At 32.1% G+C, this 20,184-nt stretch overlaps 1 protein-coding gene across 1 annotated transcript in view; it reads right to left on the bottom strand.

The window, feature by feature from the left end:
• Positions 1–2,969: 2,969 nt before the first annotated feature.
• The window catches only part of PTEN (phosphatase and tensin homolog), an 88,655-nt gene continuing 71,440 nt past the window's right edge, over positions 2,970–20,184 (bottom strand). The window contains exons 6-9 of the mRNA XM_010979934.3: positions 17,052–17,193; positions 11,741–11,907; positions 9,043–9,267; positions 2,970–6,447 (exon numbers count right to left, since the gene is read on the bottom strand). Coding sequence (XP_010978236.1) covers positions 6,262–6,447; positions 9,043–9,267; positions 11,741–11,907; positions 17,052–17,193 — 720 coding nt within the window. The 3' untranslated portion in view covers positions 2,970–6,261. The remainder of the gene's footprint in view (positions 6,448–9,042; positions 9,268–11,740; positions 11,908–17,051; positions 17,194–20,184) is intronic.

Here is a 20,184-nt window from a genome sequence, read left to right as displayed (position 1 = left end):
CTGTTTGCCTGAATCAAACTATTTAATCTCTAAAATTGGAGTCTGGCACTCTCAAGACACCTAATTTACCCACCCACCTACCCACACCCCACTACACACACACACACATGCACACACACACACATATAAATTGCCCATGAGGGCATTTGAGCAATTTAATGGAAAAACAAAATAGAAATTGAAAAAGCATCTGTAAACGTGAGATATCATTTAGACCACTGTATAGAGTAGGCAGAAAATCCTAAAAGTATACATAAATAAAAGTCTGTAAATGATAACCTGCAAAAAGCACATCTAAACATTTTAAGAATTTCACTACAGTAAACAGATTGGACTCACTGAAACACTAGAGCCACGACTACAAGCCTTGCTCCAAGACAAACAAAATCTCTAACCATTTTAAGGACAGATGACAATCCACATGCAACAAAGGAGATATAAATTACTTTTAATTTAAAAATGAAAAATATAAATCCTTGTTAAACATTTCATTTAAAAATATGCAGCTTTATTTTAAAATGTGGTAATGCTCAAAGATGGCAGTTGACTTCACTTATATACGTAAAAGTGTTCTTAAAGTATCAATATATCAGTTTATGTTATGCACTGCCCTCCAACTAAATTTTTTTTCCATCAAAATTCTCAAACAACTGTCAAAAAGAGTTGCATATTCTAAGCCCATCGTTATACTAAACAAGGTTAAGTTCCAGAGCTGAAGGTGAACCACTCATGAAATACCGTTTTTGACGTGATAAAAGTCTCATGGGCACACAGATTTAGAAACAACTAAATGATAAACCAGCAGGACCTTTTTTTCTTTTTGCAGGTGTTAAACTAATTCACTCTAAATTGAGCGACTGTTTGGGAACTGTAAAAAGTGAAAAGCTCATTCTTCTTTTCCAATCTATAAGGGAAATAGAAAGGTGATGACCATAACTACTAACATAGTGTTTCACACACTGTTTAACTATTTAACACAATTCTAAGATGCAAATGTTTGAAACGGTTTTTGAAGAGAAATATCTACAATGTTAAGCTTGGCTATACTAAATAAATGTAACTGTTTTATTTACTTAGACACGTATTATTCTGATGCCAGTAATATTTAAACATCCATGATTGACCCACTGAATTGGAAAGGGCTCCCAATAACTGCACATGATCTGCATCTGCAGCATTAGAAATAACCCAATCACTGTCCGTTTTCTGAAGTAATTCAATATTCTACAAGTCCATGATAGAAATACTAAGCTTAAAGACTTAGAGAGTATAAACAGTACAAATTTCATTTTTCAAAGAAAATATATACATGAATATACAGAAAAAAACGATTGTATAATCACTAAAGTATTAACAATGGCTATGTTTCCAGGTGGTGGGATTATACGTGATAATTTTGTTGCTGTTATGAGAAAGTATTCTCAAAATAGCTAACTTAAGAACCAAAGGGCATTACCACCAATGAAATTATTTTGTCCTTTCTGACTTCACATTATAAACTTTTAAAGCTACCAACAAATATGAATTTGTCAGAGTGACTACATATATTCTGATATACTTGTAAGAAGGAAGATCTCTTATAATATGAAAAAATAGAAAGATCATAGTCATAAAATAATAGATATGCTCTAAAATTAAAAACTGATAAGCAGCCTAATCTTTAGGCTCCCTATAGATACATAATTCTACAGGAAAATCAGTCTCCAACACCTCATCTTTCAAAGTTTTAAAATATTTTTCTCTATTATCTTTTTTGCTAGCTTTTTAGGTACTGTCCTTATACCAGTCTGGACTGAGTATTATTGTTTCCATTCACAAACATTTCTCTCTGCACTAGCAACAGTACTGCTAATCAAAACTTATACTCAAGCCATTTAATACTTAGTTTTATATGTGTGGCTAATTATCTGGCAAGAAGAAGGGAACAAAAAGAGTTTCAAATTAGCAGCAAATTAACTAGATTTAAGGGTCTTGATTTTTTGGAAGCCTTTGGAAGCCTGCATGTTAAACACTGGTGATTTTTAAATTCTCAATGGAAATGGTGATGGCATTCATTTAACCAAGTCAGCTCAAATTACAAGGTATGAGAACATGCAATAAAAACAAAATTGCCAGTAAATTCCTATTTTTCAGACATCACCAAGATCATCTTATAAATCAGAATAATTTTAGACTCCAGTATAGTTTTCAACCATACTTAAGATACCTAAGAAGAAAAAATAAAATGTGTGTACACACACTTTTCATACTTCTTTACATTATATTCACATTTACTATTCAAAAGTCACATAGAGAAAATTGAAATAACATTAAACTTGAAGTAACATTAAATTCTGTTACATAAATGGTCTGTTTTATTTTCAAAACATTTGTGCAAGCTACACTTTCACTTATTTCCTTACTATGCTTTGTTGAAAGGATATGCCTCACTTAGTCTTTAAGCTTTTAATATTAGGTATAACAAGATTAAGTTCAAGTACACAAAATCCTTTAGACTATTCTGGAATATCAATTTTTAATGGCACAAGTCACAATGAGCAGATGAAACTTCCCATACACTGATCTACAGAATCGTAAAAGATGGGAAAGCCACAAAATTGGTGTCTGAGATATCAAATCCATCCTGGGGAATTATGTTCAGGTATCTTAGTAAAAAAAATATATATGCACAATTTTTCAAGAATTGTGAACTTTTAAAGGATTAGCATATTATTTAATGTGCTTGAAACAATTCAAGTGTTAACTAAGGCCCTTAAAAATTAAGTGCCTTTCTCAAGACATGAGTAGACTGATAGTCTACTCCCAAACTGACAAAGGCCCATATTTTTATAATTGTAGGCTCTGAAGGACAGCAGGAAAAAAAAAAAAAACTTACAGAAAACTTATCACACTTGGCTGCCCATTATTTAAAATGTCAATGAATTTATGCAATGTAAATTATACTCTCATTTAATAAAACGCCCACACAATGACAAGAATGAGACTTTAATCAGTTTTAAGTGGAGTTTATAACACTAAGAGATAAAGGGTTGTTAACAAACACAATAACAAATGGACATCTGATTGGTATGAGGCATTATCCTGTACACATCGTATTTTTTTGTGTATCCTCAGTGCATAGCATTTACACACAGAGCCACTGCTGCACAGCACAAGAGTATCTGAAGAGGCTGAATCAGAGTAAGGCTGTTTAACAGACTGAATTTTTTTAGTATATATATTCTATATGAAAACAGGTTGAACTTTTGAACTGGCAGGGTAGAAGGCAACTCCGCCAAACACTGCAGTTAAAGCCCCACTTTAGTGCACACTTCCACCCCTTCCATCTGCATGCATGACACATTAACAGTATTTAAAGGTAAACGAGGCACTTTGTGGCAACCACAGCCATCGTTATGAACATATTGCACAAATTTTCTAGAACTAAACAGTAACTTGTACCCTACTTTTATTTTTTAAAGCTGAAACATTTGATGCTGCCGGTAAACTCCACTTAAGTTTATAACCTGTGCCACAGCAAAGAATGGTGATGCTATTTATTCAACTACCCTTTTATAATTATGGCAAAAAATGTTCAAGAGGAGCTACAGAGGACTTGGGATGGTACAGGGCCCAATTGTAAGCTTTCTTAAAAGTGATGCCTTCAAGTAACTTCAGACATGTAAGCGGCTGCACATCCAAAAAGTCTAAGAAAACATTCCAGAAACTCAAAGAGATTACCTACAGAATGCATTTCAGGCTAATTATGAATACTGTCATAAATAAAGGTTTAATTAGGACTTGAAAACCTTTCAGTCATAGCAATTCTTGTCAAATTCTATGGGGATGGTAACTGAAATAAAGGAGAGTAGTATGTATAATATATATTTATATATATATAATATATATAATGCCATTTTTCCATTTCCAATGACTACACCATAAAATGTAAGCAAGGCTTCTCAAAAACATTGAAACATTCAAAATCAAAACCCTCATTCAGACCTTCACATTCCAAAGGAAAAATAATAACAGTGCAAAAGCCCATTATAATGTCATTACTTATGACCTGGCCCTCCATGTTACATATTGGAACAATACAAGTTATGTTTTAATATACTGTGCCCAAAACTGTAACAAATAACAGTATTAAACATGAATAGTTGATTTTCATCTTAGTCAATAGTTTTCAGCTTTTATGAAAGACAAGGTGGCATATAAATTTCAATGATGAGATCTTAAGAATAGGTGTCTCTAACTTTACCAATTTAACTTATGAGCAGTCAATCCTCTATATATCAATGTTTAAATATAAATGTGTAAATCCTAACAGCTTTGTTAAAAATTTTAAAATTTTATTTGTTGAATGAAACTGATGAGGTATGGAAAACATGTCAACATTATTTACTAAGAATATTTTAGATGAAGTTCTGCCTAATCTATTTACCATCAAACTCTATAAATGCTGCTCTAGTAGGTCCTATGCAATCTGTATTTGTAAATTATCTAGGTCAGACCACAGCGAGTGAACAATTTCAGCACCAATAAGTTATTGAAAATGAGATTTTTATACCATTAAGAAATAAATTGGCTGGATATTCAAATGTTTCAAGATCAAGGTATAATTTGAAAGATACCAAATTCCTGGGAAAAAAAATTCTTTTTAATAATATCTTCACATTAGCTTACAATAGTAGTTGTACTCTGCTTAAAATCATATGCAGTCTGGGCATATCAAATATATGATATTTAAGAAGTGAAATTGAAGCCCTAGTCCTAACTACCACTATGAAGAAATGACTCAACACTGCACATTAAAAAAAAAAAAAAATCCATTCTTTCAATAGCAAATTGATAAAAGCATTATGTGGGACAATTTCTACTGAGAAAAGTAAATGACTTATTATGTGTGCAGTGTTGAAAATTTACTGCAGCTCTAATTTCCTTTTTAACACAAATAACGTCCTTTTAAATATAAACATTATATGTACTCAGTATTCAAGTAAAATTCCCTAACAGTTAATGACATTTAAAAAATGTGCAAAACTGCAAAACTCATTGTAATAGAATGTGTAAGGTCAAAAGGGTGGAACAGCTGACATCTATTGGACTGAATAAGTGCATCATAAATCTCTAAAGAAAAAAAAACCGCTTACTGTAGAATCTCAAATTGAAATTTCCTGTGCAGCATTACAAAATATTTTATATTTAATGAGAAAAAAGAAGCTTGCAGGCAGCACATGAAGCATCCACAGCAGGTATATGATTGAAAACTAATAAAATAAGTGTAAGTTGTTGACTGATGTAGGTACTAATAGCATCTGACTTTTAGCACTGGCCTTGATTACACAGGAGATGGAGCAGTCATTACAATTGAGAAAACATATTTAATAAATCATTGTCAATTTTTTTAACGTTTCAAGCCCATTCTTTGTTGATAGCCTCCACATTTATATGGTTAAGTCATTGTTGCTGTGTTTCTTATCTATGACCACATTATTTTTATACCCCTTCATTTGTGGATTCTTAAGATGTTGTGGAAGGTTCGTTCCTGTACCCCAATACAGATTCACTCCCTCTAGCTGCCTTTTCTAGCACCAATATGCTTTAAAAAAAATAATAAAATGCACAAATAACAAGCAGTGACAGCGGCCAATTCCTCAAATGTCCAGATTAATAACTGTAGCATGCTAAAGAAAGGTGCTTGTAAATAGCTGGAGATGGTATATGGTCCAGAGTCCAGCATAAAACATATTCCTTTCTGAGCATTCCCTCTATTCCCCTAACCCGAATACATGCATTAGAATGTAGCAAAACCCTTTTGAAACTCCTCTTAGCCAACTGCAAACTTATCTGTTGCCACAAGTGCAAAGGGGCAGGATGTGAACCTGTGTACCACAAAGCTCTTTAGCCACTTCAGTTGGTGACAGAACACAAAATGAGAAATTCCTACGTATACACATCAGTCTGTCTCCACTTTTTATAAAACTGGAATAAAATGGGAAAGTGCCATCTTTATTTATCCTAATTGAATTTTAAATGTCCTTTTGACACAAAAAGGTATATACATAACACAGCTACAAGACCTTTTTTCAACTGGACAACAAGTGTCAAAACCCTGTGGATGTATAGGGTAAAACAAGATTGGTCAGGAAAAGAGAATTGTTCCTATAACTGGTAATCTGACACAATGTTCTATTGCCATTAAAAAAAAAAAAAGGTCCATTTTCAGTTTATTCAAGTTTGTTTTCATGGTGTTTTATCCCTCTTGATAAAAAAAAATCAGACTTTTGTAATTTGTGTATGCTGATCTTCATCAAAAGGTTCATTCTCTGGATCAGAGTCAGTGGTGTCAGAATATCTATAATGATCAGGTTCATTGTCACTAACATCTGGTGTTACAGAAGTTGAACTGCTAGCCTCAGGATTTGATGGCTCCTCTACTGTTTTTGTGAAGTACAGCTTCACCTAGAGAAAGAAGAGAAAGTTTAAGTGGAAAAACCATAAATCTGACTAATCTTAAATTACTTAAAGATATATATTTTTGCAGATTCATTTTTAAGTACTGTGACACATACGATCTTTAAAAGGCAGCTGCTTTTTAATGACCCTCTTCTTAAGACTTCCTACATTTTCTTTCTTGTTATATATTGAAGAGAAACTGGAATGTTAATATACTGTATTTTTTAATAAGCATAAGCTACAAGCATTAACTGAATAATTCTACAAAAGAAATGTACCGAGTTCTTTAAGTTCATCCTTAGTCCACATAGTTCCAATCACAAAATTCAATTCACAAAAGGTTGCATTCCAAAAGAATGTTTACTTAGTACCTGTCTGAAACTCAATGTATTTTCTGATACAAACAATACTAAACAAATACAAATACTATATAAAATACTGATCAACAGTGATGTTTAGGATCCCATTTCGCCTAAGAACCTCACTGAAAGGGAGGGAGAAGAAAGCTGACATTATACAGTGGTCTAAACAGTGAAACAAGGGCCTTTACAGGCAGAACTGAAATAATTGTCCAAACATCTCTACAAGGCAGGTATATCCATTTTAAAGGAGAGAAAGCTACAGCTCAGAAAAGTTTGAAAACTTGCTAAAGGCCACATTACCTAGTGGGTAGTGGATGTGGGATTTAAATTAGATCTGACTCAAATCCTTCCTAATTCTATGATATCTACAGTCCCTCCCCCATGATCCTTCTCTTTCTTTTACATCCAACATTCCACTCCATCAGTGAATTCTTCTAGTTCTACCTTCAGCTAATCTCCTAGCTTCCACCCCTGCTACCTCTCCCTACTTACCTCTCCAGTCTAGTGGACAGAGTAGACTTTTAAAGACAAAATTCAGATTACATCTTTCTTGTGTGGAAAACACTCTAATGTCCTCACACTCAGACTGATGTGCTTTAGTCAAAATGACTTCTTGTCTACTGCTCCTCAAATACACCAAGCTCACACCTGTCTCAGGACTTTTGCACCTGCTCTTTGCTCTTTTCCCAGATATCTGTATAGCTCACTCATTTCATTTAGGCCTCTAATTAATAATGTCACCTGCTTAGAGAGGCCTCTTCTAACCATTCAGCTAAAAAACACACCAAGGCATTCTCTATTTTATCTCTGCTTTATTTTTTCATAGCAATTAACATTATATGGTATTATATTTGCTTACTAATAAATGAAATATTTTTATTTATAATCACAAATATAAAACTTCTTGTAATACTAAAATAAAAAACAAAATTAGAGGAAGTCACATTTTAAAAGCTAACAATTGAGGAAACTTTATTTTAACAGAATTATAGTCTTTATTCAAGTTATTTTTTCAAATTTATGTCTCCTAATATTAAAAGTTGCTTCTTATTTTCTTTTTAGAGAAATAAAAGCAAATGGAAACATGAATTCTAAAGGACACTTATAAATACTTAAACATAAGATCTAAAGGCACTTAATTCTGGATCTATTTTCACTTAAAACAGGTAGCCTCTCCTTTATTTTTCTTATTACTAGCAATATTCTTATACTTATAAGCTATGATTAAGTTTGTTATATGTTATAAAAATGGAATGAAGAAAGAATTTTAAAAGAGAGAAAAGAGGAGGGTATGGTGAAAGGAAGAGGGGAAAATCAAGTAGAATAAGAGAGAAAAGGGGAAAAAAACGGCAAACCACCATTTGGGAAAGTTTTACAAGTCAGATTTTCACCTGGAAAATTCTTGTCTATAACTATAAATATACACTTACATATCTCACATCTAAGTACAAGTAAAATGAGCCAAATAATTCTGTAATAAGAGGAAGTAGACAGTTTTTAAAAGCGAAGAAGGAGAGAGGGTGATTAGAGAAGGCCTTTGGGAGCTCATGGGACTGAAGCTAAGGTTAGAGTGTGAGGAGGACGGCCGGTGAAAGGCAGGGCAAGGCTGAGGGTGCAGGGGCACAGGGAGAAGGAAAAGAACCAGAAAGACCTGAGGCAGAGAAGCTTAGCATTGTGAAAAACGGAAGAGAGACCAGTCTGGATGAATTGCAGGGAGAGAACATGGCTAGAGTTGATGCAGGTAGAAGGCAGTCAGTCTTGTGCTAAATTACGCAGGCCCCTGCAGGTCATATCAAAAAACCACAAGATTTTTAAAAAAGTCTAAGCAGGAGTGACACAATAAAAGTCATTTTTAAGATCACTCTGAAGAGCTGAGAATAAACTGGAGGGGGACAAAAGTAGAAGCAGTGAGAACATTCTATACAAATCATTCCCAAGGGGCTGAGTGCCTTTCCACTTCCTTCTTGCCCTATTCCTACTTCATATTCCACTTACTCCTCTCCCCAACCCCTGCCCCAGATTTCACCAAGTAACAAAGAACTGGGTAAGGAAAATGCAGCCTTTTGACTCTCTGTGCATCCTGGATTTCATTAGAAACTTTCAGGTTACTGCTAGATAAAAATTGATTCTGAATATACTTAATTTAAAAATTAGTCAAGCAAGTCTTTCATCAACAAAACATCTAGAATAAAACAAACACGCAGACACTCACCAACTCCTCAAAATGTTTTTAACTGACCTTAAAATTTGGAGAAAAGTATCTGTTGGCCTTGTCTTTATTTGCTTTGTCAAGATCATTTTTTGTTAACGTGAGTACTAGATATTCCTTGTCATTATCTGCACGCTCTATACTGCAAATACTATCGATTTCTTGATCACATAGACTTCCATTTTCTACTTTTTCTGAGGTTTCCTCTGGTCCTGGTATGAAGAATGTATTTACCCAAAAGTGAAACATTTTGTCCTTAAAAAAAAAAAAAAAAAAAAGACATATTTAAAAAAAATTTTTTTAAGATGTTTACCTACATCCATCATTTGCCCTAAAAAGTTAATAAAATATGCCATATGTCATTTGATATTTTGAATAAAGGTAAAGACAAAGACTAATGCTTGGCAATCTGTGGGTTATCTGTTGCATCTAATTCACATGATTTTTCTTTCATTCAAATTCTAGACCAAAAAATATAATTCTACAAATTCTAAAATAACTTACTTTAATACCTTAAGTAAAATATCTCCTTTTCTAGTCTAATACTAGCTTTTTAAAAGTTGAGTTTATATGTATATATTTTAAAAACTCAGAAATGGACTTAATCTTCTCCATCTTGCAACAAGCTATTACAAAATTTACTTTAACAAAAAAGCTCTTGAAATGTCAGTAAAACTTCCCAATGAAGCAAGGCGGACACATTTTTACATCTCCAGCAAAACAAACATTAATTGGCTCCAGTTTCTTGCATGGCAATGTATGTCTGAAAAGTTTCAATAATAAAATATGGGGGTAGGGAGTAAGTAGTTCAATTTTTTAGTTGTTATAAAACGTCTATTTTTAAAAAATCACTTCTTACAAATAATACGAGGTCTTATAAATCAAAAACCACACCAGAAGTTTATCACTTCAAACCTTTCTTGATCAACAGAAAATGCTCTCTCTTCTCTTACTTAGCAGAATTTGGCCTGTATGCTCATTTGACAATTAACAATGCACAATCCTGTGACATCTTATTCTGGTGCCTTAAACTGCCATTTAAAACTTTTATTCTAATTTATCTTCTAGTTCATTTTCCCAGGAAGATGGTAAGATCCTTAAGTATCTTATATCTTAAATGTCTTTGTATCTTTTAACAGTACCTAATTTGATACATGGTATAAGTCTTTTAAAAATATTTTATTAATTTCAATTATTTTCACAAAGTTGGAAAGTTAGTAACTATATGCACATTTTAGAGTCAGAAGAAAATAAGCTAGTAAAATTTAAATTTTCAAAAATGTGGATTCTGTTAATGTACTATTTATAGTAAAACTATTTTTGTTTAAATAAGAGCAAAACAAACATTTATAACAGGCAGGGAAAATCACATAAAATGGAAAGAAACGTAAAGTAATTCAAGATATGCAAATATAAATATTTAACCTAATCTTCAATTTTACATGTGTTAATGTAAGGTATATAAGTGACAAAAACTGGAAGAAGATAAGAATTAGTGTAACTCCTAAAAGTATGGGGGAAAAAGTGTGATACAGGTGCCTATATTTTAAAGCAAAATATAAAATCTTATGTGCAAAAGTCTTACAGTGAATAAAGAAAAAAACTACTTACCTTTATTTTAAAAATTTGTTAACACTTCTTGGATTATTGAAAAATAAACTTTCAAAGTTACTGAGACATAATTAACTTTTATTTATACAGAACACACAGTAAAAGGTTTCTGGTGAAAGAAAATCAGTTTTACATTTTGTGATTTTCCAGCTACTTGGATTCTGGATAAAGGAAATTATATTTCTTTTGATAAATCAAAATAGATAAATTCTGATAAATTAAAATTTTTGTGAATGAAGTAAATGAAGAAGCTTTCTTCTATTTTCTCTCAAAAAAGAAAAAGCTAAAACTCAGGAAAACAAAATCAATCCTGTCACAGAGACTGTCTACAGATTAGCAATGTGCTATCTGATATGTTTAATAAGGCAGTAACAATATACAAAGCTAATATTTTTGCTCATTACTACCTAAAAATTTTGCACCTTTAGCTGACCTTAAATGTTCACACTTAATATTTTAAACCAAGTTAGTTTGTTTTAAAATGTGCTTTTGCATTCTCTAAACAATAGTAAGATGCAAACCTCACTAACTTTCTAAACTTGCATATTTAAATACATTTTTTTCATTCCTAGCTAAAAATCAAAATACTCAGTAACTTTGAGGAAGCTAAATATAAAATGACCCAGTCTCAAGAAACATAAACCAAAATGGGGGAAAGGTGATTTGTGTCATTACAGAAGACTACAAAACAGGTTTTATATATACATAAAGATCAATTTTTTTTTTCAAATTCATGGTTCCATTCTAACGTCTTATCAGTTAATTTATCACTCTTCCTAAGAGGATTATAACTGACTGAATGGGGTATGTATGTGATCTTTAATATTTTTACAAAATTTCTTTGCATAGTCCAAGTTAAGGAAAATTCACCTCAAATGACAATGCCACATGGCCTTTTCCTATGGCTCACCAGTGCCATTGTAAGCAAAGCATGTGCAGATCTGATAGAAGGTCATTTATGATTTATTAGATGTCAGTCATAAAATAAAATACATCTTTTAATCTCTCCTTACAGAATGATTTCTGTCTAACCAAATGGTTTAAGCAAAAGATCTGAGGTTACTATTTAAGGTATGGCTATTTCGGATACTTTTCCCAATAAAAGTAAAGTGCAAACCTTTTTCAGCATCTTGTTCTGTTTGTGGAAGAATTCAACTTTGATGTCACCACACACAGGCAACGGCTGAGGGAACTCAAAGTACATGAACTTGTCTTCCCGTCGTGTGGGTCCTGAATTGGAGGAATATATCTTCACCTTTAGCTGGCAGACTACAAACTGAGGATCTGTGTGGTCAAATACATACTAGTATCATTTCACAGCAAATGACAGTTTAACTGTCAAACTGTCAAAAGCTATTCTGATGATTAATATTAGCAATATATATAAAATAGTAATTCTGCATCTGTAACCCCTTAAAACAAAGCAATGGATAGAAATAATTAGTAAATTAAATATGTAAGTAAATAAATGAAACAAAGAAAATAAATTAGGTCACAAATATAATCAATATAAGATTTTTCTTAATTTGAACCTTCAACATAAGGTTCTATTACTGGTATAAGTCAATTCTATTTCATAAATAGTTAAGTCCCAAGATTGGACTTCTAGTACTATACAGAAACATCAAAACTTCAACATTAACAAACAAACAAAAAAACAAAGCGTAAATACAGGACAGAAATAGACTCATAGACATAGAATACAGACTTGTGGCTGCCAGGGGGGCGGAGGGTGGGAAGGGATAGACTGGGATTTCAAAATTGTAGAATAGATAAACAAGATTATACTGTATAGCACAGGGAATCACAGAGGAAAAAAATGTGATAATGAGTGTGTATATGTCCATGTATGACTGAAAAATTGTGCTGAACACTACAATTTGACACATTGTAAAATGATTATAAATTAATAAAAAATGTTTAAAAAAACTTCAACATTAAAATGATGTTAAAAATCTAATATAAATTATTTTAAGAACTAAAATGAATTGTATAAAAGATAATTTTTAAAACAGGTATTTGCTGCAGTATTCTAAAGTCTCTATCATGGAATAAAAACCACAAAATACCAATCATTACACCTTCATAAGAAGAAAGAGAATATAATCTGTAACAAAGTTAATAATACATTCCATAAACACAAGTCCCAGTATTTATAAAAAATATGAACAATAATTAATGTTACCTAGCTCATATTTTATTTTTAAAGCTATGTAAAGCTACCACCATGAGAAACAGGAGGAAAGAGATCTGAAATGTCTGCAAAGAAATGCAACAGACATCAAGTATAAATTATAGCATAATCCTCTCCCTCCAAAACACACTCCACTTTCATTAATAAGCATTTTGGCTTTGGCACATGCCTATTTTAAAATAACTGGTAAAATACAACCTCTCAAAATGTATCATTGCTTGTATCAGCAATTCAACTAATAGGTCATTAAGTGTGGAAAGAGAAGGATTATGGGTTTTATTTTTTAAATCTGTTCATAAATGTATCTATACCTAGTGACATTAATGATAGAATTTAAAATCATGAATGTTAAGATCCTAGAACTTTAAAAACTTTGTTATCTAAACAATCTGACAATGTATAATTCATTTATAGTATACTAAGTTCAAAAATAAGAGTTCATTAGAAAGAAAGTAATTAACCTGAGGAAGTAAGAAGTGGGTCTTGAAGTTTTGAAACATGCCAAGACAATCAAGAAATATAAACATAAGCCTGCACAAAGTGCATGAGGAATAAATAAAAAAAAATATGTATATACACACACACACACATACATACATATATATGGGTGGGGAGGCATAAAGTTCTCAGTACCAAAAGATAATCGTCTTTAAAAATGAAAAAAAAAAAAAATCACATTCTTTATCAATGTGACCAACAACTGAGAACAAGGCAGAAAATTTATGTAAGCTAAATACATTTTCCAGTGTAATAAATACCTACTGGCTCATCTATACAATATCTAAAGAAATATCATCAATCATATAATAAAGAGTAGGTTTGATAAAAGTCATGTGGGATTATTCCAATATGGATTTGTGAGACATTTATCATGAGAAAAAGGAACTCTAAAAAAAGGAAAACATTACACTAACAATCTGTCGATAATTTTCACTTACTTGACTAAAGATTAAAAGTACAATGAGCCATGTTACAAGACTTTATGTGATACTAAAAGTTTTCCTGGGAAGTCTAGCTTGAAGAAGCAAACAACAAGGTATAATTTCAAAGCCGTGATAAAAATCAACCAGGAAGAAAATGCCTTGTAATCTTATTAATTCAAACTCCACTATTTCAGAATCTGATAATCCTGATCTTAGGACTTTAAAAAGCAAATTAACTGTGTAAGCCAGATTTCATTAAACTACATCTAAAATGTGTACCTTCAAGAATTTTAGAATTATATAAACAATTGATAATCTAATTAGAAACCAGATCTCCTCAAAAAACTAAGCTAAAAGTTTTAATAAAAATAAGTGAAAAAGATTTCCTCAAATCACTAAGAAAAAATTTTCTTTACAATATGAATTTTATATTTTAGGTAGATAAGACCAAACTTAACAAAATTCCAACATTAGTATGGTTCTGTTAACTTCTAAGACACAATTCTAATATATATCTTTGGATATGATCGACTGTGTTCTTAAAAAAAAGACTGATACTGAGAGTAAACAAATATCAGAACTAAAAGAATTGAACTTTCTTGGATATATGCATATTAATATATATAGTATGAGAGAAAAATCACACTGACCATCTTTTATTAACTTTTTAAAATCCTTTTAGATATATAGAATATAATAACTTCCATTATTTAGAAATATTAAGACAATAATCAAATAAGAAAAAGGCTGTTAGCCCCTGACAACTTTGCAGAAGATATTTTATTTTCAAATGTTGTTTCCTTCACTGATTCCTCTTCCTCCTCCTGAACCCAAATTGTTGCAATTTCTGTTTGTCTCAGTCCTCACTCTGTTTCCCTCTGAGAATTCATATTTTCAAGTACTCACTAAATATCTTCATGTAACAGCTCACCTTTACCTGATTTAAAACATGTTTAAAACCAAAATATCAACATTGATGTCTCCAAGTCTCAGATTCACTTTTATTTCTTCCCTGTACTGTGAATTATTCACTTGACCAGGGTGAAAATTCTGACAAAATCTTTAGATATAAATGGCAAAAGAAAAACTAATCACATCTCATTTGATTACCTAGCAAAGCACATCTGGCTTAAAAAGCAAGTCATGTTTAACTGCTTTCCTTTCCACTACTTTTTTCCTCTTGCAATAACCACTTTCTATACAACTGAACCTAAAATACAGCTTAAGCCTCTAGTATTATCATTGACACCATGGTATTTATCAAATCAAGTCTGATATGCCTATTCAGAGTCCTCTAACAGTCAGCCACATGTTCCATTCCTATTCTGTTCTACATCTCTACATTTCTTGTCCAGCTCATTTCCTTCTGCTGTGCTTCAATTCAACCTACTTCCTATTGCCGGTAATAGTTTCTTTGGTTTTAAGGCCAACCTTAACTGTATCTTTCTTCAACGTTCAATAAAGAGCTGGACTTCCTTCATGAAACTATTTGACAACTCCCACCCTCCAAACTTTCTATTTCTGAATATACCATTTATAATTTATACAACCTCTCATTTAGTTATTACTTATAACACAGCTTTACTACATAGTATTAAATCACAGTGCATAACAGAGAACTAGAAAATCAGTGAAGATTAGAAAGATTTCAGTAGTCAGTAAATTTAGAAGTTTAAATGTAATACTGAGGTCAAAAAAAAAAAAAAACCCACATAAACACACACACATTTAAATGTAAGCAGGCAGAGCTGAATTGACAGATGTTTGCTAGAGAGACCAACATGAAAAAATAGTAAGTAAGGTGACTGAGCTGAATGTTCTCTCTCCCTTATTATTTCTCTAATATTTTATACCTTTCATTTGGCTTTTACACTGATATCTACACTATAGGAAGAACATGAACTTTTTCCTTCTTTTTTCCTTCTCCCCTATAAATCTAAGTTCCTGTGTCAATCACCTCTGACATCCTTGTGCCTTACACTCAGCAGTTTTTTTACACTGTACTCAGATGACAAAAGCATCAATGAGGCCTTTTAGAAGCCTTTAACATGCCATATTACTAGATCTGTGGTCTTTAATAAAGAAGCTTGCTCTCAGAGCACAGGAAAGATCTAATGAAAGTGATTACACCCATGTGACAAAGATAAACAACATCAATAAATTAATTTCCTAGGTATAAATTAATTTAGAGATAGAGAAATTTTTAATTACTTAAATATTTTCAAGAAGCAAACTTAAAGCTGAGAGCTAAAACCACAACAAATTGCAAAATATCACTGAAATATTATTAGAAGTATTAAAAATATATATATAGTGGTATTTTACTTAGAAACCATAAAATTGCACTCTAAATAAATAAAACAAGTTTCTTAAACATGAAAACATAGCTGATCACTTCCAAGGTAGAAACTAATAAAAACAACTCTGCTACAGAAAAAAGCAGCAACAGTCTGGTCTTTTACAGGGTTGGATAATTCTTCCTTCCAAGAGCTCTCCCTTGACTACTTGGTTTGGGTCAAGGTATTAAGGTTCCTATTAGTCTAGCTAAGAACTCTGGCCTAGAATGGCAGAGCAGCAGAGCAGGACCAGGATGACTGAGGTAGGCTTACAGAGATTAGGGTAAGAGAGAAATAGAGGCAGACATCAGTTGCATGATCTTTAGTACTTCCCTAGGAAGTTTCAGATTTTAAAATATCTTCATTTTACTGATGAACAAAGACAAGGAGAGGTAGATGATGTGCCCTGGGTTACACAGCACACTAATAGCAAATCGAGCACTGGAACTCACCTAAATCCAGGTTTTCTCTAATACTCCACACCCCCTGAATCAACCCTACTCATTCAGTATAGTTCAGGTTGTTGCCATGTCTCACCATTTTTCCCTCTTCTTTTTATTGTCCCTATCACCATTATCCCTATCAGCATGTCTTCCCAAGATATGAGGAACTAGTCCCTGCCCCAACACCAGTAATGTGATGAGTCCCATTGCTGCTCTCATGCTGAATCTCTGATGGGTCAGGTTTTTTCAGTCATCTAGTCAGAATATAAGCTGCATTTGGTAGCTGCAGCACAGAATATTCCTCTCATAAATATAATTTGGCTTCAAAGACATTAAACCCACTGGTCTTGGCTTCCTTGGCCCCATGTGCTAAACAACTGAGCTAATTAATTAGTTTGGATACTTCAGAAAATATACACTCCTGCATAAATTTTAAGTATGGTAAATTTCTTTCTAGGTTTTTATATAAACTTCTAGATATGTTAAGAAAAGTGTTCTAGTACATGGAAGGATGAGGATTTAGAGCACTTACTGCAAGTTCCGCCACTGAACATTGGAATAGTTTCAAACATCATCTTGTGAAACAACAGTGCCACTGGTCTATAATCCAGATGATTCTTTAACAGGTAGCTATAATAATACACATAGCGCCTCTGACTGGGAATAGTTACTCCCTGGTGGACAGAAAAAAAAAAAAAAAAAAGAAAAGCCAAATTCAAAAGAAAAGTTCCATTACAGTTACACACTAAATGGTTATGGTAACTGGGTTGTACCCATTGAAAACATATATACATTAGAATTTTGACCTTAAATGATTAATATTTAAATCCAGTTTAATAATAGAATAAATCAAACATCAATACAAAGGAAAATACCAGAATAATTTTTCTCCCTTAAAATACAATTATAACACCCCGACTTATTCAATGGTCACAACAATCTCTAACCCATACCCAATAAGCAAAGGCCACTGGATAACCAAAATAACTGTCAAAGGCCTCTGCACTACAGCCGTGCTCTTTACATGGAGGGCTCCACACAGGATTTACGGATTCTTATTAAACGTACAATACCTCACAAACCTGGATACCTATTTTCCTGACAAAAGCATATCAGAATCAGCAAACTACATAAAAGCATACTGCCTTTAGGAGGCAGAAATAGTAGCAGCAAACAGTGATGCTGGCGTTAGAATCCAACAAAAACATGAGTATGTAGCTGACGTAAATGTATGCAATAGTCTGATTAACAAAGGTGCTTAGAGATGCTCCTAAGCTACATACATCTCTTTGTTGAAGAAACCAGGGAAATACATAATGTTTTAGAAAAGTTATGTATTACAAATGCCACAAATATATATCTATATACACACACACACATATATGGTTCATGTGGTATTTAAAAGGGGACCCTGACTCACCTCAAGAAAAAAAAATCTCACATATGCAGCAATGCATTCTCTAATGATGCTGAATAAATGAAGTATTACAGCACTTTTCTAAGGATTCTTTTCCTATTGCATGATATGACTTCAAACAAAATTCAAGCATTTAACTTAGAATTTACAGTATTTCTCTCTAAGTTATTATTTGCATCTAAATCTCCCAAGGTGTTAAAAACTTTGGACATAAAAATTTTTCTTCCCTCTAATGAAAAGTAGAAAGTATATTTACGTGAGTTTAAAGACAGGCATGTTGAATGTAGATATTAACTGTAGTATTCTTGGTTTTTTAAAGGGTAGTGTGATTTTATTACAATTTTAAAAAATACACAAAGTGTCAAATAATGGATAAAAGCCATTTTAAATCAGGACAAATGATTTAAGATTCTGGCTACAGTGCAAAAATCATACAATCAAAAGACTTAGATTTGAATGCTGACAGTCAAAATACAAACTGGTTTGTTTCTTCAGGAAAATGAAGACAGTAACATCTTCACAGGATTCTCATGAAGATTAAACACTAAAGGCAGTTACACAAAAGCATGATAAAACTACAAATGTTACAGAAATCCTAATTAGCAGTTTTAGAAATTCTACCTGTATTTAAGGTATAATTTTGTAAGTGATGGAGTTTTAGTTCTATATATTTTCTTAAAGAAATAGTACTAAAGTAGTAGTACTTTGAAAAGCTGCTACAGAAATTAATGTTAAAAGCTGTCATTAAAATTTTTAAAGTGTTTAAACTTAAAATTATTTCTCTACCACATTATGTAATGCCATTTGAGAGAGAGAAAAAAAAACTTGTCATTCATATTTACCAAGATAAAATACAGAACCACAAAGCAGGTTGAAAATAGTAGATAGACGATGGATGGGATGAAGGGAAAATTTTTTGAACCATGTAAATTTATTACCTACTCTAAAAATTAAATAAAATTTAATAAGGTTTTTTAAAAATTAAATCAATGGCAGTTTGTAAGTTGTCAAGTTATTTTTCTGAGGTTTAGTGGAATGAGAGATGATGTATTTTTTCTTTATCTCCATTCTGGTATAAGTTCGCATGCAATAATTAAAAGGCTTTCAAAGTTTATTTTTTCTCAAGTATCAAGTTATTGGGAATGTATCTGTAATGCAGGTGTTTATATACCCAGTTAAATTCTTATCACAAAGGCAACTGTGTAGAGAAAGAATGTTAGGAATCTACTAGTTGTCACCAGTGGATTAATAATTAATGTGTAAATACAAGTAAGATGAACCAAAATTATTAATATAGTTCAAAGAAAAAGGCTGAAAAACAATTGTAAACTTATTATTTTACTATCAAATTATGTATAATTAGTCTTCTGTATCATAACTTTGCGATTCTTACCTACCTGTTAGATTACCAGCATCTCAAATTCTGTGTCCAAATTAACAAACATTAAAAAGCTGGAAGACCCAGATGTGTATGGACCACAGGCATTAATGTGTCCGCTGCACTATTCTCTCTCTTATGGTCATAATGCACTTTCTAAAATTTAATTAACAATGCAATGAATCATACTGTACTTTAGAATTTGAAACAAAATGAGTAAAACTTCTGCATTAAATTGACAGTGCAATTTATGACACTTCAAATATCCTGTTTCCTGAATGCATACTGAAAACAATGATTCATGTGCATGTTTTACCTATAGTATCTTGAATACTAAGATTAAATTTAAGTATGTATTTATCTTTTTAGAAACCTAAGAAATGTACTTTTTACTGATCTTCAAAAATTTTACACATATGAAGAGCACTGACCTTTATAAATTCTTGAAGATTAAAAGTTATGTTTTAAAATTTTCCATTTAAATTAAGACTAATAAAAATCAGTTTATTCCTGAATCAAGAATTTTTAAGCTAAATTGGTCTATAACTATATTCAAAAAGTATAGTGCTATTCTCTACCACTAATTTCTCTCCTTTCCCACTCTGTGAAGAAAATTACTTACATTCTTAACCTTTTCTCTTCCAGTAAAACTTTCAAAACATTCTAATTTTAGTTAAACTTAGCATTCTTCAGGTTGACTTAGCATCATTCCTGGTCATCATCTCAAAAGGCATCCACTGTTTCTTCAATTCCCTTATGTTCACAGACCAGGAGGACAGTTGGAGTTCCTCTCACTATTCCTTCCAGCCCACTTTTCTTTTCCACAGCCTTTACTCAGTCTCAGCTATTCTAAATCTCTATTATTCAATA

The sequence above is a fragment of the Camelus dromedarius genome, chromosome 8 (assembly GCF_036321535.1).
Source record: "Camelus dromedarius isolate mCamDro1 chromosome 8, mCamDro1.pat, whole genome shotgun sequence".
NCBI lineage: Eukaryota > Metazoa > Chordata > Mammalia > Artiodactyla > Camelidae > Camelus > Camelus dromedarius.
This window is presented reverse-complemented; position numbering and strand designations above follow the sequence as displayed.